General features: G+C 31.3%; 1 protein-coding gene, 1 non-coding gene and 4 pseudogenes across 8 annotated transcripts; 3 read left to right on the top strand and 3 right to left on the bottom strand.

Annotated features, from left to right (window-relative positions):
* Positions 1-9: 9 nt before the first annotated feature.
* AT5G28900 (Calcium-binding EF-hand family protein) lies at positions 10-4,837 on the bottom strand. The gene is made up of 13 exons (NM_122774.4): positions 4,468-4,837; positions 3,494-3,721; positions 3,298-3,403; positions 3,116-3,215; positions 2,895-3,000; positions 2,718-2,808; positions 1,782-1,923; positions 1,543-1,690; positions 1,304-1,413; positions 1,064-1,220; positions 806-931; positions 570-723; positions 10-434 (listed from the first exon to the last, which is right to left on the bottom strand). Exons 1-12 carry the CDS (start codon positions 4,618-4,620, stop codon positions 580-582), a joined length of 1,611 nt encoding a protein of 536 aa, NP_198242.1. The 5' UTR covers positions 4,621-4,837; the 3' UTR covers positions 10-434; positions 570-579.
* A 1,946-nt stretch (positions 4,838-6,783) lies between these two features.
* On the bottom strand, positions 6,784-7,263 carry AT5G28897 (annotated as a pseudogene). The gene has a single exon.
* An 8,815-nt stretch (positions 7,264-16,078) lies between these two features.
* Positions 16,079-16,921, top strand: AT5G28894 (annotated as a pseudogene; the record flags this gene model as incomplete). Its single annotated transcript has 1 exon — positions 16,079-16,921.
* A 1,789-nt stretch (positions 16,922-18,710) lies between these two features.
* On the bottom strand, positions 18,711-24,534 carry AT5G28892 (annotated as a pseudogene; the record flags this gene model as incomplete). Its single annotated transcript has 1 exon — positions 18,711-24,534.
* On the top strand, positions 24,359-27,022 carry AT5G04875. 3 transcript variants are annotated; one of them, NR_144239.1, is made up of 4 exons: positions 24,713-24,751; positions 24,876-24,954; positions 25,227-25,314; positions 26,935-27,022. It is a non-coding gene; the product is annotated as an uncharacterized misc_RNA (transcript). The 3 variants fall into 3 exon arrangements; NR_144240.1 differs by lacking the exon at positions 26,935-27,022 and adding an exon at positions 25,713-25,739; NR_144241.1 differs by lacking the exons at positions 25,227-25,314; positions 26,935-27,022 and adding an exon at positions 24,359-24,398 and having other exon boundaries at positions 24,680-24,751; positions 24,876-25,017.
* AT5G28890 lies at positions 25,672-26,370 on the top strand (annotated as a pseudogene; the record flags this gene model as incomplete). Its single annotated transcript has 1 exon — positions 25,672-26,370.
* Positions 27,023-27,208: the final 186 nt, after the last annotated feature.

Below are 27,208 nucleotides of genomic sequence, written 5' to 3'. Positions count from 1 at the left end.
AACTGAACAGAGCAAAGTGGCTTTTCCTTAAGAATTTCACAAATAAAAAGACATCACTTCAAGATCAATAGTAATAACACAACCAACCTCTTCTCATCTCAGTGACATCCTGTGTCTTCAGGAACCAACCAAAAATTAAAGGAACTATAGCATTGAAATTCACAAGTCTCAACATCTGGAGATGATGAAGTAACACCCAGAGATAGAAACATCAGAGCAAAGTGAATGCAATACAGGTGAAGAAGACTGTAAAATCTAGACGATTGTTAATAAATATAACTGTAGAATCAGCTAACAAATAAAGAGAAGTTAGAAAACAAATCCAAGCTAAGTATGGTATTCAACAGAGGATACTACCGGCTTTTCGTTTGTTTTTCACTTTCCTTCCTCAACAAAGCTCCAAATGTTCTTCTCAGGGACTTTACATTTCTCTTCTGCATGATTAAGTTATATTATGAAATAATAACATTTGCACAAGCATCAACATCAAAGTTTTTTCAGTTTCTTTTTTTTCTAATCCTTTTCCACTAGTTTTATCTTCTAGACACTACGGTTTTCCGTTGACTTACCTTTATGAACTCAAAAGGGAGCCTCCAGCGACGACTCATCCCAAACCTCAGCACTTCCATTAGATGCATCTTCAACATCTTCTTCCATTGATAGCCTAATATACTCTCTATGTGCAAAACGGTCCCAATCTGTCAATGTAGGGTTCTCTCGCTCCTGTTTCCGTTTGACATTAGAAATGTTATAAGACGCATGTGGTGGTGTGAAGAAGTAGCAAGGTAAATTAGATGATTAGTACCTGACGAATGAGGAATGGATCCCGGGTTTCAAATGCCATAAATTTGTTGAGATTAAATAGGATGTTGAAGACGTTTCCAGAGAGCTTTGAGCCTTTCAGGTCATGCAGCGTTATATGGCTTTCGTTCTGTGGAAGGAAATAAAAAACAATCAAACACAAAACAAAATCACAAGACTCAGAAAGAAAACTGGGAACACAAACTACTTCTGTGACTATACTAAATATAGAAAGAAGAAAACAAGAGATATATTGTTGAACCTCAGGTCCGATCATATCAATCATCTGACATAAGATATCCTCGAAAAGAACAGCCTCTTGCGCCATGCACTCCATTCTATGCAACTGCTCTTCATAAAAGAATTGCATCTCATTTCGCGTAATAATCCCATTTGCATCCAAGTCTATGCACTTAAACCTAGTCCAACGTATACTTGTGTCAGATAAAAGACTTAAAATGGTATCTGTCTGCAACTTTCGGACCCTTCTATCACAACTTACCAATATTCTAGGCTAGGCACTGACGATTTATCTTCTTCCGCAAGAATGAAATAGACAAAGTCCTCATACCCCATCTTCCCTTCAACTTTGTTAGTGAACTTCCTAGCAACCTGAGAAGAAACCAATGCATCTTAAGAGCAATAATAACTTTGAACGAGGAAAGAACTCTTAAAATAGAAGCAATATAAATAAAATCTTCAAGTAGTAGGCATTAAAGAGCAAGGTTTTTTAGACAGAACCTGGGAGAATATTCTGTCGACAATCCGGTAGGTAAGAGCATGGTTTCCATATCGCATAAGATTTTCTTTGTCAATCAGGAAATCGTGATCCGTATCCAGCTCCCAGAACTTGCAGTATATGACATAGAAATGCTCATACGAGAAGTATCTAATTGCCAAAGTGAATAGAAAAGTGATGTTAAATGAGCAAAAACAATACTATAAATACAACAATAGCACGCAAATATTTTTGTCAGTACCTCAACACTTTGTTAATATCTTCTTCTTCATCAGCATGTAGCATAGCATCAATTAAGTTTCCCCGTTTAAGCTCCCTAAATGTAATTCGACCATTGCCAGATCTATTTATGTAATAAAATATTCGGTAGGTGACAGTTTCAGCTGTTTCAGCAAAATACAAATTGTATCAGACAGAAAAGCATCCTTAAAAATTTAGCTTTGATACCGGTAGCAGCAAATACCAAAGAATATGGACTCCAGATATCTAGAAAGCAATCAAAGTGTTCTCGGGAATTCATTACTAACTGACGCATGATTCATAAACAAGCTCCAGAATTTATTTTTTCTGATATTGATTATATCTGCAGGATTCATAGACTGAAGATGATTCATTCCGTGCTTGAAAGCTTTATGGATTTGCAAGTTATAAGATGATGTCTAACACAACAAAACAAAGAAACCGTATCTTATAAAAATTTTAAAATCCATACAGAGTAATGCCACATTTATTACTGTATCTCGATGCATCAATTATCAAAATTATTTATTTCACTAGAAATATTATTGATGTGGTAACCATTCGACAGATTTAGATAAGTACATGGCAAACTTATTCACTCATTCTTCTCAACTAGGGCTGTAGCTACCAATATACTTCGAAGAATAAAATGTACAATCAAACTCAATTACTAAACACCATTACTCAAGCAATATCAAGAAGAAATACTATTGATCTGGTAACCATCTGACAGATTTAGATAAGTACATCATACCAAAGTGGCAAACTTATTCACTCATTCTTCTCAACTAGGGCTGTAGCTACCAATATACTTCAAAGAATAAAATGCACAACCAAACTCAATTACTAAACACCATTACTCAAGCAATACCAAGCGGAAAAAGAAAACATGAGATAACTTAGGATACTAAAAATGTAAATAAAGTTGAGACCTAACCATATCTTTCTTGGAATTCAGGTGTGGATTGCAGGAACTCTAGCCCAGGATGCGTCGCCAACAGTTCTTTGAGTAGTGGTTTGAAATCATCCTGCCATGAAAAAAAGAAAAGAATCTGGAATATAATAAACTCGCTCTCATGACTGACTGAATATGCAAATCTTAAAAGAAAATAACCTTAACAATGAAACTCTGATCTTTCTGCTTTAGTATCTTGAAGATTTGGGTCGTTGTATCCATTATCAACATGTTCCCGTTTACCCAAAAATCAATAAATGCATCTCTGTAGAAACAAACACGAAAAACTGTTATACTGGGTGGTGTTTCAGTAAACTATGCAGACATGAAGAGGAAGCACCATACAAAAAAAAAAAAAGCATAGAAGAAGCGGCACACACCTAGTAACAAAACCTGTATTGTTGAGATCGATCTTCCGGAAAAGGGAAGTGGAGAAGAAAGATGGGAGCTTGCAGATTTCTCTGGTGACTAACTTGAATTCTGAGTATTGATTGAAAATGGAGAAAAAAGTTAATAAACAGTTCAAATATAATTAGTAGAAAACAAATGACTGACTTCTAACCTTGTATCTGCAAGCCATCCATGTGACCATAAAAGAAGTGATTGATTCTAAACATACATTGCTCTTTAATCTCGCTTGGTGGAGGGCGACCATTTTGGAAATAAAACTAGAATCATTTCAAGTTAAGAAATCAGTGAGTTAACTCCATTCCATTACTATATATATATAAAGAAGGAAGAAAAAGAGGAAAAGAAACCTGAGGTATAGGCTCTTTAACAGGCTCGTTGACTACTTTGAGAGTAGAACCTAAGTTAGAAGGGGCTCTCTGTTTGGTTGTACGGGGTGAACCACAACTCCTTGGTGAAAGCGGAGGAGCACTTCCCGCAGGAAACATAGATGGTATAGTGGCAGAATTAGAACCCGATGCACTTCCAGTAACATTGATAGGAGCTCCAGCTACAGCATCCTTAAGCAATGATCCAACCTAGAAAACCAACGAGAAAAAGATTAGACTAGAGATTCCAGTGAATAGAGAGTAATTAAGCAACCAAATCTCATTAACCACCTAAGGCATCATTGTCATAACTCACACAATCCAAGAAAGATTCAAACTTTACACCAATCTTCAACACCACAGAGTAATTTAGCAAACAAATCTCATTAACGTAAGCTTCATTGTAATACTCACATAAGAAAATAAGAATATACGTCATAACTCACAGAATCAAAAAATGATTCAAACTTTACACCAATCTTTCAACACCACAGAGTAAATCTCAGTAACCTAAGCATCAATGTAACACTCACCAACACTATCAAAGAAAGATACGAACTTTACACCACAGAGTAATTAAGCAACCGAATCTAAGTAACCACCTAAGGCATCATTATAATACTCACTAACACAATCAGAGAAATATTCGAACTTTACACCATTCTCAGTAAGCTAAGCATCATTGTAATAACTAACACTATCAAAGATCCCAACTTTACACCAATCCTCAACAGAAACCAGAGAGTAATTAAGCAACCAAATATCAGTAACCACCTAAGGCATCACTGTAATACCCACTAACAGTATCAAAGAAAGATTCAAACTTTACACCAATCCTCAACACCACAGAGTAAGTAAGCAACCGAAGTATCATTGTAACATTACGAAAGAAAGATTCGAACTAACAGAGAGTAAGCTAAGAAGCATGAGTGTAAGAATAGTGAAAAAGCAGAAACCTGTCGCTGAGCTTCGGGAAGAGAAAGCCACTGGTCGAAGAGCTTCTGAGTGAATCCAGGTTTAGAATTGAGAACAAAGGAAGACATTTCCTGAAGCTGCAACAAATCTGCATCCAAACAAGCCATATCTCCGGGAATAACCGTATCCACCATATTTAATCAATCGCATCAAAGTCGAGAAGATGAGAGAATGATCTTTGAGGCGAGCGAAATTGGAATTTTGAACAAAGTCGAGATCTTCTTCACCAACACATCGAATCTAGTCTTCCTTCTTCTCCGATTCCGAACAAGGAAATGAGACAGCCAAATTCTTTTATTTATTTATTCTTTTGAGCAATCTGAAATAAATAAATAAATTAGAGAGATACCCAAAAAATACTTGAAACACAAAAAGTTGATTTTAAGGGTTTATAATTTATTAAATGTTTGGGTTTGAGTTAAGTTTTTTGGGGTTTAGGGTTTATTTTTTAGAGTTTAGGATCTAGTTTTGAAAACTTTAAAAGTAATTTTGTGGTATTTTCAGAAAATAATATATTTTAGTGGTACTTTCAAAAAAATATAAACTACTAATAATGTTTTATAACAAAAATTAATTTTATGGTATTTTTAAAAATATGTCCATAAATAAATTAATATTTCGTTGACTAAATAATAAAAATAAGTAAGTGTATTTGAAGTAGAAATTTTTTTTCTCAACATGTGGTTGGATTCTTGATTTTTTCTATATTTTGTCAACCACACATTAGTTAAAATATTACTTCATAATTGGTAGTCCAATCTTAAGGAAAAATATTTACGAAACAAATTTCATATAATATACTATCTAGAGTAACGAGTTAGACAATCTACCTTATACAAGAGCCATGGATTCTAGAAAGAAAGAAAGTTTTATATATCATATAAAAAATACTTGACGAATGAGAAACATATGATGTGTTTCATATCATGTTTTCCATATTTCATAAGATTTTCTTTGTCAATCGGGAAATCGTGATCTTTATCTTTATCACATAAATTATAATATATGACATAGAAATGCTCTTATGAAAAGTATTTTGTTGCCAAATAAATAGAAATGTGTTGATATCAAAAAAACTAACACAAAACTATAGTTTGCAAATACGTGTAACTTAAAGTCTGACTCAATATTTATAACAACAAGAAAAAAAAACTATTTTTGTTAGTATCTCAACACTTTGTTGATATCTTCTTCTTGATCACCATAAAGCATATCATCAATTAAGTTTCCACGTTTAAGCGTTCTAATTGTATGTAGATCATATCTAGATCGATTTATGTCATAAGATATTTTATAGGTAACTATTTCAACTAGTCCATGGAAATAAAAATTGCATTCTTGAAAACCTGAGACATGGTAAAATCTAATCAGGTTCACATAATTTTTCTTGACTAAATCACATATCATATATAATTCATGTACTTTTACCAAATTTAGCAAAATTATCCCCTTATTAACAACATTAACTAGGGAAAAGAAAAACTATAGTAATCTGTCATTCATCAGATCTCGTATGTTCTATATCATCTTCATCCATGTAATTTCTTTCTAGATTACCTCATTTGCCCACAAAGACATCAAAAGAGAAATTATGATGGTCACTACAAAACTTAAGAGGCAAAATATAACGTAAATTATATATATGAAAGGAGCTCAACTCTCTCCCACAACTTGACACATCAGCACATGAGAGCTTGCCACCTAGACTTATTAAAATAAGTAAAATATAATTAGTAATTAATTCAACATATGAACCTATCATAAGTAAGAACTTCAACCATCACTCTTTCTATATTTTTAAATATTTTCTTGAGCACTATTAACCTTAAATTTGTAACAAATCCTCTAACATGTTGATTTCATAACAAATTTAGCTGGTGAAATGTGTGTCGATCAATTAGAAAATATAGTTGTTTTTTATAAAATGATAGGAAGAAAAATAAACGGTAAATTATAACGATTGTGATTCTTTCAAGTTATTTTTTAACGTATGAAGTTCATATATGTTGGTATGGTGTTATTAAAGATATTAAATTATTATGATTATAGACATAGGCGATTGGGTTTAAAGTTTACAATTACGCTCACTTGGTTGGTTTTGCCAACACAAATCTTCCATTACCTGGTAAATATTTACTAAACATATGATTTTCTATTTAAAATATCTAAATATTAACATTAGTCTCAGCTTGAAATTATAAATATAATAGAAACATTATTGTATTATACGAATCTTAAATATTTACTATTCTTGGTTAATAACAACTGTGAAGAAAATAGAGAAGAAGAAAAAAACCAATAATCGAAATTACAACTAAAATCAAATTGAAAACAATACTAACCTGGTTTAGTAAGGCAATAAGTGTAATAAGTGATGTTACCTCGTCACCAGTGGGAAAGATAAGGAGGAAATACGCGGCGACTGAGCCAAAAAGCTGAGCAATCAAGTAGAAAATACCACTGAGGAGAATGATGTTACCTCTGACACACTGAGAAAGACACCGAATGTAACGACAGGGTTAACGTGGCCACCAGAAATGTTAGCGACAACAGAAACAAATAACAAGGAGACCTAAAGCATGAGCTAAGGCAGCGGCGACGAGGCCGGTAGGAGTGGTGGCTCCATTGTTAGTGAGCTTGTTGAAAGCAATTCCGGAGCATGAGCCAGCGAAGACGAAGATCAAAGTCGAGATAAACTCTGAGAGCACAACCCTAAGTGCGTTCAGATAATAGACCTCTTATTGGAATCCATAAAAGGCGATGTTTCTGGTCACCATGATTGGTGAATTATTGAACAGCTGAGGTTAAAAGCTTTTTGATAAAAGAGAGTGAAGATATTGGTTTGGTTTTCGTATATATATGGCCGAGTGTTTTATACTTCTTAGTAGTTGTAGTTAAAATCCATTTGTTTGTCATATAAACATATTATTTAGCATTTTTCAAATCAAATTTTTAAAACAAATTAAATTGTTTTTAATTTGGACAACTATAATAATACATTAGGTGCATGTTTTAAATTGTAACAGAAAAAGAAAAATGAAATTTACAGATATTCGAATGTAATTTTTTGTTAAATCTTAACATACTATGTATACATGTTGAATTGTCGACTTTGATATTCCAGACGCATGCCTTTCAATGTACCGACAACAGTAGCTGGAACCTTTGATCATTTGATTCACCGATGCCCCAGAATGATATTTTATTTTTACAGAAGGCTTAGTTCCAACTAATAGATTTGACGATTAATCATCCTAAGAAACAACGGAGAATTGCGAAAGCCATCCGACGAGATAAAATTCGTCAAACAACAGTAAAGCAAATTAAATTAGATATGAACATAGATCGATAGACGATTAACAAATCCCTACTTGAAGGCTGAAGCATAAAAAGTCTTTGTTTGTGTCGGACCAATTTAGGGTATATTAAAAAAGTAAAGGCTGATAGAAGGATAAAGCACAAAAATACCAAAACACAAAACAATAATTCAATAATAATTTTCTACTGTTTTTTTTTAAATTATTATTATTACAATAGTTTTGGTCAGCAACTATCATTTCATTAAAATTAGCACCAATAATGTTTTAGCCAATGAACTATCATAAAGCTTCAAAATAAATAAATTCAAGTAGTTTTTTTTTACTTTCATGTTTTTCCTCTGTTGCTGTTGCAGAGAATTTTTAAATATAATAAAATCCAACTCTTATATTACCAATCATTGCATAGAGTAGTTTCAAAATATTGTTAAAATTGTTAACCATCCATCAATAAATATATATATATGGGTAAGAAATCAAAATACGAACAAATTAAGTAGCAAACATTTGAAAACAATAGTTATTTTAAAATACAATTTTACAAAAGAACAAAAAAGGAGAACAAAACGAATGTTAAAAACAAAATTAAATTTATTAAAATATGCACGAGTAAGCTAAAATGATGCTCTTCTATAATCCTTTACAACTTACCAATACCAAAAAAAAGTATATATAACATACCTATAAATTAGGCTTAGAGATGTGGTTAAACTATGGATTAAGTGCGGTATAGTTTAAATACTAACAAAAATAAATACATACTTATATATATATATATATATATATATATATATATGTAATTTTGTTTATTAATATTCAAACAACACTGGACTATGCGGTTTCATCAACACACTCAAATCTTCTACCTATGAGTAAAAATTAACAAACAATATGCAGTACTTAATAAGAAATATCTAATTTTCATCCTTCATAATACAATTTCTCTTATAAAATAACATTTTTAAAAAGGGTGATAAATTAAATATATTACAAAATTTTTTTTTTTAATTAATTTTTTTTTAATTAGGGCGGGCACTCACCTAGTTCAACATGATAAGTGAAAGATAAACACTCTTTCAATTGTTATGATCAGTAAATTGAGTTATAAGTTCATGTTTAGTACATAAGGTTTTATCTAGATTTGCAAAGATCAAAATTTTAAAAATTTGACCAAAAATAAATTAAGTGTATACAAATAGGAGAAATGTTTGTATATTGAAATTTTAAACTAAATGAAAGAAACGAAAAGAAGTAACCACAAATAAAAATAAAAGGTGAATATATTAAGAGCACCAACCTGGAAATATCTTATGTATCTAATGAACATTTGCCTATATAGATATGTTTGTCATTTGGTTAAGTACTCACTTTTGGTCTTTTGACTGAAAAACTAAAATACATTTAAAGACTAATATGAATTTTAGCAACTTGACTAAACATGCATTTTGTAAATAATATTTGTCAACTTCAAAACATGAAGAAGAAGAAGAAAGTGAAGGTAAATGTAATACCCCGGTTTCTAGAATATGGTTGTGTATGCGTAGAGGTTTAAAAGAAGTGATTTCACCGACTATATCACCAAAGTATACTTATATATTCGGTCAAACGTCCTGAGAGAACTCCACGGTTAAGCTTGCTTAAGCTGGGAAAATCTAAGGATGGGTGACTTTCCGTGTGGTGTGAGGGTTTTTTCATATGCCTCCTCTTGGCCCCGGGATTACTCAGATCTCATGCCCCGTTGACCCGAGAACCATCTAGGGAGAAAAATCACTGCAACCTGGCTCGGAAATTGTGGTGTCTATTGAACTAGATCACCCGATCGAGTTATCAAAAAAAATAATGTGATTATATTACTAAAGAAATATAAATTATCATGATTGTGTTTTTTATATATTTTTGTTTGTGTTTTATTTTTATTTTCTAAAATGTAATAAAATATGTTTTCCACAAAAGATATAAAGAGAATGACAGTTAGTACAATATGGTATAAATATTTTGAGTGTTTCTTTTTGTTGTAAATGTAAAAACATATGTTTTCCACTAAAACATAAACTAGATGGTAGTTAATCCATTATAGTGTTTTTATATGTTGAGTTATTTTATTTTGTCAAACATTATGGGAGTTACATTTTAAAGAATAAATATGCAATAAATTGTGATTCTGATTATTATTAAAGATAAATAAAATATCATATTGTCAACAAACACATATTATAATATATTCATATATATTTTTATCTTGAAGTTATTTTAGAGAAAAATTATTAGATCTTTGGCTTGAAAGTTATAAAACTAATATTGTTTTCTTTAATTCCTAAGAAATTCTAATGTTATGTTAATTTAATGAAATATTGATAAATGATACATTATTAGGAAAAATAATGAATTACAAAAAGGGCATTGCAAAATGTTAAGAGATTGTTTTAGCAGAAAACTATAACTAAACAAAGTGAATATGAAAATACTGTATTTAAATTTAACGCAAATGACACATGTCAAATAAATATAGCGCCACTTGTCAACTTTTTAGAGCATGAACTTGAAAAAATCTTATTTTATTATATAAGTTTATTTATGTATTTTTATTGTCAATTATAAGTAGGACTCAGACCCCCTCCCCTCGCAGGGGAAATATACTAAATATGATTATATAATGATTTCCTTTAAAACAAATCACATTTTATAAAAAGAAATTACGATGAAGACAAAACATAAACCAACGAAAAGTTACGATGAAGAAACATGAACGATAATAGTAACTGTCGATATTCTAACGGAAATTTTAAATAAATAAAACAATCGAAAAAATGACCGTCAATATTTTAACGGAAAGTTGCAATAAAAAGACACAACTAAGGAAAATTAACTTTCAATATTTTTATGAAAATTTGCGATAAAAACACTAACGGAAAAATAACAATCAATGTTAAGGAAAAGTTGAAAAGACACTAACAAAAAGTTGCGATAAAAAGACGGTAACCGAAAAAATAACCGCGAATATTAACGGAAAGTTACGATGGAAAGATACGAATAAAAAAAACTTGTCAATATTTTAACCGAAACTTGCGATAAAGAGACACAACCACAAAATAACCGTCAATATTTTTACGAAATTACGATAAAAAGACACAAACGAAAAAATAACCATCGATATTAACAGAAAGTTACGATGAAAAAACCACAAATAAAAAGTTGCGATAAAATGACACTAAAGGAAAAAATAAAAATAATTGCTAAAAATGCCCTTTCAACACTACCCCTTTTCCATTATGCCATTTTTTGTTTGTCATTTTCATTTATACCCTCTTTTAATTTTTAATGACTATTTTACCCCTATTTGGAAAATGTTTTAAGTTAACAAAATGAAATATTGAGTTTTCCAACCTAAAATATTCCAAAAAATAAATTTTTTGCCAGTAAATTTTACCGCCAATAATTGTTGGCGGAAAATTTACAGTTTCTTATTATATGTTCTCATTAGATAAGGGTAATTTGATCATTTTGTTCAAGAAAAAGGATAGTTTCAAAAATAGACAACAAAAAAGGTATTGTTACAAAATGGTAGTAGAAAAAAGATCCTTTTGCAAATTCCCTAAAAAATAACCATTAATGTAAATAGAAAGTTACGAAGAAAAGACACTAACTAAAAAAGTAATTGTCAATATTTTACCAAAATGTTGCGATAAGAAAAACACAAAGAAAAAAGAACCATCAATATTTAAATGACAAAGATACAAACGAAAGTTGCACTAAAAAGGTACTAACGAAAAAAACAATCGTCAATGTTAGTGGAAGATTACGATGAAAAGACATACCCAAAAAAGTAACCGTTAACATTTTAACCAAATATTTCGTTAAAAAAACAAAACTCTTCAGAAATGTAAAGACATTGGGTTTTTTTGTTAATTCATCATGAAACAAAGAATCTGTGGTAAAGAACAAAAATTTAGAATTTTTAAGAAGACTGATGAATATATAGAGTTGAATAGTTACAAACATTTATGTAGACAACTATTCATAAGGAAAGATGTGATGAACAGACACAAACAAAAAAAGATAACTGTCAATATTATAACAGAAAGTTGTAATAAAGAGACACAACGTCAGAAAAATAACCCTAAATATTTATCAAAAAGTTGCAATAAAAAGACACAAACGGAAAAAATAACCATATATCAAAAACTTATGATGAATTACGATAAAAAGACACTAACGAAAAATAACCATATATCAAAAATTTATAATGAAAAGACATGAATGTAAAAAAATAACCGTCAATATTTTAACAGGAAAAATGTCAAAACATTGTGAACTTTCAAATCTCGGACGAAAAAAGCATGAACTTGTGAAATGTCATTTAAATCACGAATTTTTGTTTGACTTTTGGATAAAATGGTCAATTTTTTTTGACTAACTAGGCCATTTTGGTCATGTCGTTATTTTTCCGTTGACGGAGTTAAATTTCCGTTAAATATTACAGTTCAAGTCTACATTGATGCAGTTTTTATCATTATTTTCTGATAAAACAATGTCGTTTTAGAGATTTCAAAACGACGTTATTTCGATTTAACTGAAACTTCTAGCGGAAATTTAACTTCGTTAACGGAAAAATAACGACATGACCAAAATGGCCTAGTCAACAAAATTTGACTATTTTATCCAAAAATCAAACAAAATTTCGTGATTTAAATGGCATTTCACAAGTTCCTGCTTTTTTCGTCCCAAATTTGAAAGTTTGCGATTTTGTTTTGAAATTTTTCCCATATTTTAACAGACACAACTGTTTACGATAAAAATACTGTTTTACGAGAAGTTGAGATAAAAAGACACTAACCGAAAAAATAACAGTTAATGATAACAAAAAGTTATGATAAAAAGACATGAATGAAAAAAAGTAACCATTAATATTTTAACATACACAACTGTTTACGATGAAAATACAGTTTTATGAGAATTTACGATAAAAAGACAACGAAAAAAATAACCGGCAATGTGGGGGTGATTGGCTGAGATTTTAAGGACTATAGCTTTTTTTAAAAGTCTTAAAAGTTAAATATTTACCAATCATAATTTTAGGACTTTAGATTTTTTTAAAGTCTGAGAGCCCACTTTTTTTTTTTTTACGTTCATTTTACTGAAGTCTCAAATATGAGGCTTTCAAATAAATAATAAAACTTTAAAATAAATAATAATTAAAAACTTTTATTTTTCTTCTCCTAATAATAATTAGAATCTTTCTACATGTTTACAAATATTGTTTCACAAATAGTATTTAATAAATTAATTATTATCATTTTTCAATCTTTCTTTTAAGATCCATTTTAATAATAATCATTTTATTTTCATAATCACCATTAATATTGGTATAAATGTGTTCATTTAGAATATTTATTTCTTATTTTAGTTCTGAACCTTTGTCATTTCTTTTAAATAAATATTTTATTATTAATAATTTGATTTTTAGTTTTTCCACTTTTTAATGCAATGTTAGGTTATTAAACATGAATGAATAATACATATTTCGTTTATTTTTTGAAAAATTCTTTCTAATGTCCTTTTCATGATGTCCCTTTTCAATTTTACTCTTTTTCTTTAGTCATTTTCATTTCTACCCTCTTTAAATTTTTAATGACCATTTTACCCCTATTTGGAAATTGTTTAAGGTTAATAAAATGAAATATTAATATTTTTCGCCTAAAATATTCCAAAATAAATTTCCCGCCAAAATTTTCCCGCCAAAAAAAATTTTGAAAAAATTTCCCGCCAAAAATTTCCGAAAAAAAAAATTTTTGGCGAGAAAATAGACTTACAAAGGATTTTAAAAGGGTTTTAAAAGATTTACAGGGGATTTTAAAAGGCTTTTAAAATATTTACAAGAGATTTTAAAAGGGGTTTAAAAGATTTACAAGAGATTTTAAAAGAGTTTTAAAATATTTACAAGGGATTTTAAAAGGATTTTAAAAAGATTTACAAGGGATTTTAAAGGGCTTTAAAAGATTTACAAAGGTTTTTTGAAGATTTTTAAAGAGTTTAAAATTGTTTTAAAAGGGTTTTAAAATATCTACAAGTGATTTTAAAAGTGTTTTAAAATATTTACAAGGGATTTTCAAGGAGTTTTAGAAGACTTTAAAAACTCTTGTAAATTTTTTTCAAACCTTTTAAAATCCCTTGTAAATCTTTAAAACCCTTTTAAAATCCCTTGAAATCTTTTGAAATACTTTTAAACCTTTTAAAAATCTTTAAAAAACTTTTGTTAATCTTTTAAAGCCCTTTAAAATCTCTTGTAAATATTTTAAAACCCTTTTAAAATCTCTTGTAAATATTTTAAAATCCTTTTAAAATCCATTGTAAATCTATTTCCCGCCAATAAAAATTTACAAGAATTTTTAAAAGCATTTTTTGGCTGAGAAAAAAATTTGTTACGAAAAAAAAATTGGTGGGAATTTTTTTTATTTTGGCGGAAATTTTGTTTTGGCGGGAAAAATAAATTTTGGCGCCAAAAATTTGGCGGAAAAATTTTAGTTTCCTATTACTTGTTCCTATTACATGTTCCTATTGGATGAGGGTAATTTGGTCATTCTGTTCAAGGAAATGTGTATTTTTAAAAATGGACAACACAAAAAGGTATTATTGCAAAAGGGTAGTAAAAAAAGGGTAGTTTTGCAAATCTCCCTTATTTTTTTTAGAATATTTTTCTATGCATTTATTTATGATATTTTTATTTTTTAAAATTCTTATCATTAATAAAATTATATTATCACATGAGTTCATTTATAATATATTTATATTTATTCTGAATATATATAATCCTAAAAAATAACAGTCACAGCTTCTACAGTTTTGTTCTATCAATCAGATTTTAACAGCCAAAGTTTTTACAGTCAAAGTCTCTACAGTCAAAGTTTGTACAGCCAAAATTTAAAGTCAAAGTCTTTACAACCAAAACTAACCGTCTATATTTTAACAGACTCAACTGTTTACGATGAAAAGGCATGAATGTAAAAACATAACCGTCAATATTAAATAGACAAAAATGTTTACAATGAAAAGACAAGAATGTAAAAACGTAACTGTCAGTATTTTAACAGACACAACTATTTACGATGAAAAGACACAAATGTAAAAAAGTAAACGTCAATAATATTTTAACAGACACAACTATTCGGAAGTGCAAAAGACATTTATTCATATTGTTATTATTGATAGATTATGCAAAACTCCATGAGTTATTGTAACTCGTTGTTATCCTAGATTAATTGAAGTCTTATGTATGTTTCTTTAGTCTATGTGGATTCGATCATTAAATACTCTTGAGTTTGTCTGTGCATTTGCGGTCTATATTAAGCGTAAAACTATTATGTGTATTTTACTCGTAACAATAATCATTCACGAGATCTAGATACGACCTTATAAAGAGTCATTCTTCCTAACTAACACAATAGCCATTTGCCGATATGTGGTATTTGGAACACATCATATGTTTCTCATTCGTTAAATATTTTTTTGTATGATATATTAAACTTTGTGGTTCTTGAAGCATGCTTCTTAACATTATGGAATGTCAAACGAAAACATGAACATGGGGATCCTACCTTCTTTTAAATGCCAAGATGATGATAATCATCTTGATATGGCAGATTTTCTCTATTGATCATGACAACGAGAAATCAATGTAATATATTATAGCTATATGTATGATCATGCTATGTATGACAAACATTGCGGATGCTTTTGTTTTCTGGGATAATATTTTTATTGTAATATATTATGACATATGAATAGTCTATTGCAAACTTTTAATGAACAAATATTTTATTTCCAGAAAAATGTCAAAATATGAGATTGAGGATGAAGATATCTTTCTGGCGAACAATGCTTCTATGCACACAATCTTTAAAGATAAAACGTACTTCTCCTCTCCCGAAATAAAAGATTTTGATAGAAGCGTGAGTACTATATATGGTCATGCAAAGATTATTATTGGTTTTGGCGAAGCCAATTTTACAATGCTAAAGAAAACTCATTTTAAAGTAAATGATGCATTATATTCTCCTAAGTCTCATAAAAACTTGATAAGTTTCAAAGATATCTAAAGTAATGAATATCATATAGAGATTATGAATAAAGATGGCATTGAATATCTTTGCATAGTAGCCGAGAGACAATATATATTAGAAGAATTACCAGTGTTGTTATTTGGATTATATTTCAAGGGGAACTCATCTTGAAAGGACAAAATTTTGTCTCGGTTTCCAAATTGAGCATTTACAAGAAGGTACATTTGTACATCAATCCAATTATACAAAAAGGATTTTAAAGCGCTTAATATGGATAAAGCAAATCCTTTAAGTACTCAAATGGTCAATAGATCTTTAAATGTTGAAAATGATCCATTTAGACCTTGTGGGGATAACGAAAAAATTTGTTTGTCCCGAAGTACCTTATATAAGTGCTATCGGTGGACTTATGTATCTTGCAAATTCTACAAGCCCAGATATTGCTTTTGCTACTCATTTGCTTGCAAGGTACAATTCATCCCCTACACGAAGGCATTAGAATGAGATAAATTACATCTTCCGTTATCTTCAAAGTATTATTGATTTAAAATTATATTATTTTAGAAACCCCGAGTTTGGTCTAGTTGGTTTTGCAGATTTAGATATATAGAGCCCCTCATAAGTCTCTATCACAAACCACATATGTTTTTACCATAGGAGAAACTGCAATCTCGTGGCGTTCTCAAAAGTAGACTCTAGTCGCCAGTTCATCAAACCACGCAGAAATTATTGCTCTTCATGAAACATGTAGAGAATGTGTTTGGTTTAGATCCATGACTAACCATATTCAAGAAGCAAGTGGAGTAGCCATCAAAAGAGAGCCAACAAGATTATATGAAGATAATGCTTTATGTGTTGCTCAAATCAGAGAAGGCTATATCAAGAGCGATACAACAAAGCATCTTCCTCCACAATTCTTCTCCTACACTCAAGAACTCGAGAAGAATAAAAAAGTTGACGTTCAATACATTCGTCCAAGTGACAATGCAACAGATCTATTTACAAAGGCGCTTCCAACTTCTACATTTATAAAGCATGTTCAAAGTATTGCAATGCGTCATCTATGAGACTTGTGAAGTCTTTTCGAGGGGGAGTTCATGTCACTGTACTCTTTTTCCCTTATCATGGTTTTTATCCCAATGGATTTTTCCTTGATAAGGTTTTGACGAGTCAGTACGTTACTCATCAAAAGTAATGGATAGTCAAGGGGGAGTATTACTATTTGATCTTATCATCTTATATTCTTAAGACTTGGACATTAAGTCACTTGAACTCCAAGTCTCTTATCCCTGTAAATAGTTGTTGTACATTGAAATGAATAAGAACAAGAAGTGAATTATTTTTTTCTTCTCTTATAATGTTCCAAATACAACATAATTCATATAATAAAATAATAATATATTTATATGCGTTATATTTTATAACACGATTTTCATTTTTTTTAAATGACCTAGTAAAATAATAGAATAATAATGTCATATGAGTTATAGAAAATATGTTATATGTTACACGAAAATATAAATAAACTAATATTATCACCAATACAAGCACGAGTACCATTTGTTTTTAATCAAAATTATAAAATTTATAAATACTTAAATGCACTTTTAATTGAATCGCCAACATAAACTATATAAATTTAAAGATTTATAATTAGCTCAATTTATAAAGTGTTAGAAGAAGCTTCTTGCAATAGTTTTCACCAATAGAAGGTGAAAAAGGTTAATCCGTCTCACAGCCGAATTTCTTTTACGCTTGCTCCACGTTTTAGTGCTTCTGCTCCAAACAAATTAATTAGGAAAATCCATGTAAGTCAGATGGATTATTCCGTGTTGTATTGGTTCATTCTCATCCACTCCAAAAGCTTAGAATCATGTGTATAATTCACAAGCATCTGCCAACTAGATTGAAGAAATTAGAATTAATGTGTTAGAGAGAAAAAGAATGAACAAATAAATAAATAAGGGGTTTCTGCAAATATAACCTCGAACTCATCCATTTTAATGATCATATACATTATAATCTTATAATTTTAAAGGTAGAGTTGAACTATTCATCGTGAGGGCTTCGATTTAACATATTATATGTCAATATTTTACAAAATTAATGGTAACAAAAAGAGCAAAAAAAGGATACAATGCGTATTTAGATTTCATAGAATTAATCTACATATGTTGGAGGTGGAGAGTAAAATTGCAAAAATGGATGAGTTCGAGGTTTTTTTGCACAAAAGTTAAAGTTTTAACCTGGATAGACTTTAATAGTCAATGACTATGGCAACAACAAAAAGGAACGAAGAAGATGAATAGATAGATAGATCTAGCAGAGAAGAAGATGAATATAAGTGGAGTTAAATAGGAAATTAATCAATTATAATGTTCCACAATTTAAATAAAGCGTTGTAGTGTTAGTGTCAGCCAATTTTGGAATACAAATATTTGTTATAGGTTTTTTTATAATAATTCTACTCAAAAGATGTTATTGAAAAGGGCCTAAAAATTATGAAGCCCGAAAATTCAATTTGGACCTCTTTTTGTTATTTGTTTTGGTTTATTATATATAGACCTTCGTTTCATGATTTATAAGGTTCCTTGGTAGAATACGTAAAACAAAAAGCCGAAATTGATTGGGGGTTATGGTTTAGGAAATTTAGAAACACTTAACAAATAAAATCAGCAAATCTACATGGATCGTAGTATTTGTGAAAGTGGAAGATAAATACTACATAGTTGTATTAACATTTAAAAAAACAAAAAAAAAGAGTTACAACCAATAAACACACTTGGTCTTGAATATTCTTCCGACTAAGATTCTTGAAACCGAAAATTTTCTCAAAATGGGAATTAGATAAATGTTATATTTACAGAAACATTTGGTAATACATAAATAATGTCAAAATTGAATATATTTTTTTAGAGAAAAAGGTTGTACCAGAGTATGAGTCATCATTCTCTGATTTTCTTGAAAATCTCTTTAAAAACAACATTAGTTGTTTTTGTATCTCTTTTCCCCTCATCATCAACAACTAGGATCTTCATGACACATCTACATAAAGCTGACCATTCTTAAACATGGATCTTGGCAAATAAATTCCAACATGAGATAAACTCTGACCTTGGCTCTTCTTAATTGTCATTCCAAAGCACAGAGATAGTTTCCCATATCTCCGTGCTTTGGGAAACTATCTCCATTGAAATCGAAAAGGCATTTTAACATCTGAAGGTGTAAGCGCCAATCTAGGGATATAAACTTTCTCATCATCAATGTCGTTGTCGTCGGTTACGGAGATAACTCTTGGTTCAATGATCTGTTCTCCCAACCTTGTTATCAACAATCTTGTCTCACTACACAAACCTTTTTTTGGTCAAGTTTTCTTAAAAGCATTACCGAACTCCTTTCTTCAACTTCTGGACATGGTTCAGCAATCCTGAACATTTGATTGAGCTAAGGAACTCAAGGAACTCAATTGAGACATTACCGTATCTGATAGTAAAAAAATTAAACTTATAGATTTTGTCACAACTAAAATACTCCTTTGCTTCTCCTGGTAAAAGATTCATGATATAGTTGTTAATCGCGTCGAGAACTTCATTGGTAGGATATAATATTGCATGTCCCTAAGAAAGAAGCATCTTCTACATTTTGAATCAAAGATGGATAAATGGTATTGATAATTGATACTATAGGGTTAAGATTATCCATAAGAAGCATGTCACTTGGAGTATTAATCACAGCTTCACCATCATTTGGTTCTGAAAGCTTTCCATCTCCTAATTTCAGAATCCACTCAGAAAATTCTTTGATGGATTTTATCTCAGCAGGATCTGAAACAATAGTTAGACCCATGTTTTTTGTCAAACGAAGAACTGTGCAGAAACGCCATAACAATGAACAAATTAAAGAAGGTTGAACAATTTGTCGTCTGCTACCTTTAGCAATTACAGGAAGCACTTGTCGAAAATCACCTCCGAAAACTATAGTTTTCCCACCAAATGAATTATCATCATTAGTAACATTAGCTGCTCGGGCTATATCTCTCATACTTCTATCGAAAGCAACGAAACAGTGTTTATGCAACATTGGTGCCTTGTCCCAAATAATCAACTTAGCTTCAAATAGCAATCCAGCTAGATCATTTACATGGGTAATTGAACATGTTGAAGTTTTATGTAGATGTATTGGTACTGAAAAACGTGAATGAGCATTTCATTCTCCTTCTAATAGTAAGACTGCCATTCCACTAGAGGCTACATTAATACAAATTTGTCCTTTAGATCAGATGCAAGACGACAAAGTTTTCCAAAGAAAAGTCTTTCCCGTACCTCCAAACCCATAAACAAAATATACACCTCCAAAATTAGTTTTGACAGAAGCCATTATATGATCTTACACATTATTTTGTTCATATGTTACACATTATATGATCTGGAAGCAACTTTTGATGTTTTGTAGCGGATTTTTCTATGTTGTAATACAACTCTTCAGTAATCAATTTGTTGGTTGAAGTTGGGAAATGGCAGTGAATTGTAATTACTAAAGGTACTTCCGTTTGACCGTAAAAGCTTTCAATTTCAAGCAAAGCTTGATTCTTTAGCTGCTATGTGCTCATATGAGTCATGTGAGTTATACAAAATATGTTAGTTATAAAAGATGGTAATAAAACATATCATTTCTATAAAGGGTTAATCATTCATACCAGATCTTTCTAGTATTCTTTTTTGCATATCTAACATATATTCTGTAAGCAAATGCCAAGTTTCTAACCAAACATGATTAGGTGTTATCAAACTCTCTGAAGTCAGGAGCCTCACAATAGTTGACGCATGCTATAACCCTATTTTTACTGTTTTTAACTATGTTTTAGATATACGATTTTCAGTCTTTTTGTTATTTTTAGAGTTTTTTTAGAGTCCTTTCAGGTATTCTATGGAAAGGGACAACAATGGAGATGAGGAGACATTTTTGAGCAAAAACTAAGGAAAAGGAAACTAAGGACGATTTCACTTTCAGATTCAGATAAGAGTGTCGATCGACACACTCTTGGTGTCGATCGACCCTGGTTTTGGCCCGAGAAGTCCATGACGCTTTCAAGTTTACAGAAGTGGAAATTTGCCCAGAAGACTTCCCTATTCGCATTATTACTCCTTGAACGTTTTTTAGGTCATATAAATAGTATTAGAGGTCATTAGATCTATCAAGCTTTTTATCAAGTTTTCTCTTAGAGACATAAGCTATTCATCCCTTGTTTTCAGAGATTCATTCAGATTTCAATACAGTGAAGAGATCTTTTCTAACTCTTTCTTTTACTGAATTGTTTATGCTTTCTTACTCATATATGTTGCTTGTTTTAATCTCCACGTCTGAGTAGTTTGCTTGTTAAGGTTAGGGTTTCTCATTAGGGATTCATATGGTTTAGTAGATCGGCTCTTTGCTAGGTTATCTGTAGAATTCTTCATCTTTAAATTTTCTTAATGCTAGTTCTATAGTAATTAACTAGAACTTGAATCCAGACAATAGATATACCCGCCATAGGTATGAAGTCACTGTAGTTGAAACTATTATTTGATGAGCCTGGTCTTAGGTGTGTAATAAGAATCGGCCTATTTACTAAGGTGAACTGAATTGAACTCGTTTATAATGCATGCTTAAGTATAAGATTTCTCGGGTTCTTTGGTAATCTTAGCTATAGGCATAGGAAGTTTCGCGGAACGCCATGTGTTATTCTAAAATTAAAGTTTGAGTATAAAAATGGTTCGATAACAACCTACCTATCATTAGATCTACTAATCAATAGTATCCTGAGAATACCCTAAACCCGACTCTTTATTATCTTGCTTCACAACCAATCAATCTGCAATTTGTTTACTGTGTTATCTTTTTATTTTTTCATATTCCCTTCTACCTTAATCTTGATACTTAATTCATTGTGTGAACAAAAGGACTTTGTGGAAATCCGACCCTTAAATACTACAACTGATCTCTTATTTGAAAGAGTGTGTTTAAGGCAATTGGCACTGTATCAACGCATGTACTTAGTTGATCCCCATCGGCTGGCTTCTGTGATTGCATTGATATACAATTGGTCATCTTCAAGGAGAACCAAAGCACCACATGCATCTTGAAACCTCGGATACAAAATGCCGTCAACAATACGTAAATTCTCAAAACTGGTTGCACCTTTTTTATTGGTTAGGAGGATCCTCAACTAAAACTCATCACCAGCAGATGGTGAAATAATATGCATCCGACCTACAGCTGAATTTCTTTTATGCTTGCTCCATAATTTTGTGCATTTGTTCTAAACAAAGTGTTTGAGAAACTCTGCATCAGTCAATTCTTGTGCTTCCACGTTACGTTGGTTCATTTTTATCTACTCTAAAAGCTATGAAGTTTGATTTCCTTCTTTTGACAAAACCTCATTAACGTCATCATCATCCTCCATAGTTATATTTTGCTCTCCTTCTAAATGAAATGACAATCGTTACACAGTTGTGCTGCTGTGATGAAGGTCAAAACCCCACATTGTCAATGTTGTTCACTAGATGACATATACCTCTAAAAAAAAGTAATGTTAGTATTTTGGGGTAAACAAAATGAGGTAGGTAATCAATTTTAATGTTATTAAAATTACCTGGCATCATAGTATTGTTTGATTTCGTTTATAACCCTTAATGTACCTTCTTCATTTGTCGACATGACTGTCGGAACGAATGTTGCGGTGATCCTGTCATTGTTATCTTTGTTCACATATTTGAATAAATAGTTGATCTCTGCTCTGGTTACACCATTCAACATTAATATGCGCATAATACTTGAGAAGTAGATGAGGATTGTAAGGAATTACAAAACGATTGTCTATGGGAGTTCCATTTTTTTCAACATATCACCCATTTTTTCTTCTTTGGTAGACTATGTAACCATCTTTGTTGATACTCGTATCATTGCAGTACTCCTTGGAAAAATGTTTAGTGTAATTACCTTTTTCCATGCATGGTGAACGTTGGTTGCTAAGCCACATGGACCATAAATCAGGAGTTCCTTGACAATTTCATTAAGGACTGGGTTAGTGGCTTGATCAGGGATTTCAGCACATATGACTTGGTCGATGTCCATTGTGGTTGGCAATTTTGAGCCACGCTTTAGCCATAACAAAATATGAGCATGTGGTAGACCTCTTTTTCTGAAACTCGGTTGTATATATGATGAAGATAGATTAGGGGTTGGATCATGTAAAAGCAATCTATAAAGATAAATAGTTAGAATAACATTAAATGTAGCTTACCTGCAGCTGAATGACCAAAAAGTTTGTTTTTATGAATGCCAAAAATGAGATTCTCTAATTTCATCTTGAACATTCGGGATAGAATGTCAGCCCTATCTTCTTCCTTTAGTTTCCTTTCTTGTAGGTGTTTTGTAATTTCTGGCCATTTAGGATTGCAAGTGAATGTAATGAATAAATTCGGGTAGCCATAATATTGGCAAACAGCCATTGCATCCTTGTATTTTTCTTGCATATATCGAGCACCTTCCATAAAAGTTGATGGTAAGACTATTCGCTTCCCACACTTAGCAGCATCATGTACTTATCTGTCCTCCCACGATATCCTATTCTTTCTACTTCGATCATTGTATAACCATCAACCAAAAATTGCTGAAACAGCTTCCCGAAATGTGGAAGAGGATTAAATTGACCATAACACTCAATTATTTTATATACAGAAACTCCCTCATAATCGTGGGTTTTGCGACAATGTTGTCGTCTTCTTAAGATGTAGATCAATATTATAACAATATTGTCTTTATGGAAATAAAAGAGGATATTGCAAGGGAAGATATCTAAGATGAAGCTCACTTATTCTTTCCAATCCCTTACTATTTGTTTCCACCAGGATATTTCTATGTTCAATGTCATTTTCATCACAACCAACAACTAATACATCAACTTCAGAACTTGTAGGGAGAGTATATTTCTTGTCCCCTAATTCACGCCTAGAAATCAAAACAATCTTCACGTCTGATGATTGTAATGAATCACCGATACGATCCCTTGTTGTTCGGAGTATCTTAAAGTATAGATTGCACTCATCTAGCATAGATTTTATTGCTTCGACAATATCATCTCTTAATGTTCTGGAATCTGAAGTCGGTGTTATTCGTTTTGCACTAAAAAATCAAAAACAATAAATTAATAATTGTAAACATTAGTATACTTCACGTTAAAATCAAAGGCCATCCACAATGGGGGGTTCTCTGAAGTAATTTGGAAAAAAAATAATTCGAAAATGAGTAACATTGAGAGAGGTGGCTCTGTGAAGAGAGATTTTTGAGAGTGAGAGAGGTGACGACGTGTCTTAACATGATTGGATCGTCATATTTAACAAAACAAAAAATAAACCCTTCCCTTCTTTCCTATTTTTCTCTCTCTCTTTTTTCTCGCGACCACTCTCTTTTCTCTCCCTCTCTCTTTTTCTCGTGATCAAACCAAAAACCAATGATCTATGATTTTCGATGAATTATGTGATGGAAGCTCCAATTTAGGTATGAATCAAGCAATTATCAAGTGTAAATTGTGATTTAGTTTTGTATTTTGTGGTTAAATCTCCAAGATTTTCAGATTGAAATAAAATTAGGGTTAAGTTTTTTTAATTAGGGATTTTGGTTTTTGAAGGGCATTTAGAGTGTTTGTGGATCTATGTGGAGCCTTTTTTTTTTGTAATTTGGCATTTCTTTGATTGTTCGGAGACACAAATAAATATAATTTTCTAGTTGCTTCTAATCCCTTCCTTCTCTTTAGGATAACAAATATTTTGCTGTGTCAGGAGTGCGGATTCTTTAGTAAGCCTTTGGGATATCTCAGACATGCTTTGTTTGAGAACATTTACCAAACTCGAGTGAGTCCCAACCTGGAACTTATATCTAGCAGAACAATAATTTCTGTTGTTCTATTTATGTTCTTCTATCCCAGACCGGTTTAATTCTCTTGCAAGTTAGTAAATTAACATCTATTTCTCATAGGTGGCCCGTGAGAACAATAAGCTTCAACTATTCGGGAGAGTATATTGCTTCAGCCAGTGAGGATTCATTTATCGATATTGTAAGTCATCGCCATACTTAAAAACTGATAGTTACTATGTTGTTTCCTCAACGTGAGATTAATTGCCTAGTATATTGCTTCAGCTTGTGAGATTAGCTGTTATTTGATTGAATCAATTTGGAAAGTTAATAGAAAATGAATCTTGATACATTGAAATAATAAAGAAAATAGAAGAAAACATTATATAGCACATTTCCATTGCATTATTTCATTGAATCAATTTGGAAAGTTAAATGTAAATGCTAATTGTTATTTTCTCTGTTTTTGTTGAGTGACAATGATGCATCATCAAGTACAGAAAGCAATCAATGCTGAACAAGTGGTGTTTAGTTAAGGAGAAAGCTTCCGACTTGAATGAAGGTAAATCTTTATTTAATTGTTTGCTATAAAGCATGTATTGTTATTTTGGTTGATATACATCAGGTCATCATAGTAATTGTTTGCTTTTCTCTGTGATGTTTGCTAGTCTCTGTGATAAATGTTTGGTTGTCCTTGTTTACGACTAATAAGCATAACACAAGACTTTAGTGGGTTGTAATTAGGTAAAGACTTTAGTTGTGCTTTTATTGCTAACAGTTTTTAAAAATTGTTTATAGCTTAAATAATAAAGTCTTCCCTTCTAACCTAACCATTCTCTGTTGTAAACCTAAAAAGCTTCTCATTTAACCATTCAGTCTTCCCTTCTTTCTCTCTTCTAACAACCAAAAAAACCCTCAAATGGATTCTTACACTTCCGGTTTTATGGACTTGTTACAAAGTCAACAAGAAAGCTACAACAATGAGAACAATCCGCAATTGTCTGATGAAGACCATGAGGATGTAAACACTCCTAAGGTGGCCATTCCAAAAAAGAAATGGTCAGCAAAAGAGGATGTTATTCTTATTAGTGCTTGGTTAAACACAAGCAAAGACCCTGTGGTCGGGAATGAACAAAAAGCTCCAGCTTTTTGGAAAAGGATTGCTACTTATGTTGCAGCTAGTCCAGACCTTGTTGGTTTCCCAAAGAGGGAGTCTGCACAATGTAAGCAAAGGTGGGCGAAGATGAATGAGCTAGTCATGAAGTTTGTGGGATGTTATGCCACAGAAACAAACCAGAAAGCAAGTGGTCAAACCGAGAATGATGTAATGCTCTTTGCCAACGAGCTATTTGAAAATGATATGAAGAAGAAGTTCAGTTTGGATCATGCATGGAGGCTAGTGCGACATGAGCAAAAGTGGATAATATCCAATACTCCTAAAGAGAAAAGAATGTCGAAAAGAAGGAAGGTTGGTTCTCAAGCTAAAAGTTCACAGCCTATTAATCTTGAAGATTATGATGTAATGGCCCGGCCTCTACGGGTGAAGGTTCCGAAAGCAAAAACTAAGAAGATACCAAACGTGAAAAAAAAGAAGAAGTTAATTCAGTGTGACATTTAACTTTTTGTGGAAGCTTAAGAAAAAAGAGTGGGATAATAAAGACAAGGAAAGCAAAAATTTAATGCTTGAAAGTCTTCTTTCAAGGACCGAGCCTCTTTGAGACTGCGACTTGACTCTTAAGAAGAAGCTAATTGGGGATTTATTTTCATAAGTTCTTGTTCCTTCTTGTTTGTAACATATGTTCTAACTTTTAAATTTTTGTCTAATTACTTCTAGTATGTTTGATATTGCTTTTAAATTTTTGTCTAAGTACTTCTAGTATGTTTGATATTGCTTTTAAGTCACAGCTGTGACATGTACTTCATGTTTATGTAAGATATTGGTTATTTGAGTTTATGTATGATATTGGTTTTTGAGTTTATGTATGATATTGTCTTAATGTGTCACAAGTCCTTCTCTTAAAGAAGGTCAAGTTCTTAATTCCTTGTCTTAATGTGTCACAAGTATGATATTGTATTAATGTTATGTATGATATGAGTTTTATGATATTAATGTGTTTGTTATCTTATGTGTCACGTCATATTTGGGCTTATATGTCACAAGTGTTTGTTGGGTTTTTTGCAGGTGCAGACAAAGAAGCGTTACTTGCAACTCATGTTCGACTTGATGCCAAAAGAGAGATGTGATTCGTTTGCTTTGTTGTCTTCTTTTTAGCTTTGTTGTCTTCTTTTTAGCTTTGTATGTTTCCACCACTTGTATGTTTTTAGCTTTGTAATTTTGACCACAACTTTTTCTTAAAAACTTTAGCTTTGTATTTTGGACCACAAGTTGTCTTGTTTTTAGCTTTGTATGTTTGTAGCTTTGTATTGTCATGTATTCCGACCACAAGTTGTTTGTC

This window comes from Arabidopsis thaliana, chromosome 5, assembly GCF_000001735.4.
Source record: "Arabidopsis thaliana chromosome 5, partial sequence".
Classification (NCBI taxonomy): domain Eukaryota; kingdom Viridiplantae; phylum Streptophyta; class Magnoliopsida; order Brassicales; family Brassicaceae; genus Arabidopsis; species Arabidopsis thaliana.
The sequence above is the reverse complement of the archived record's forward strand: the minus strand, read 5'-3'. Positions and strand labels throughout refer to the sequence as shown.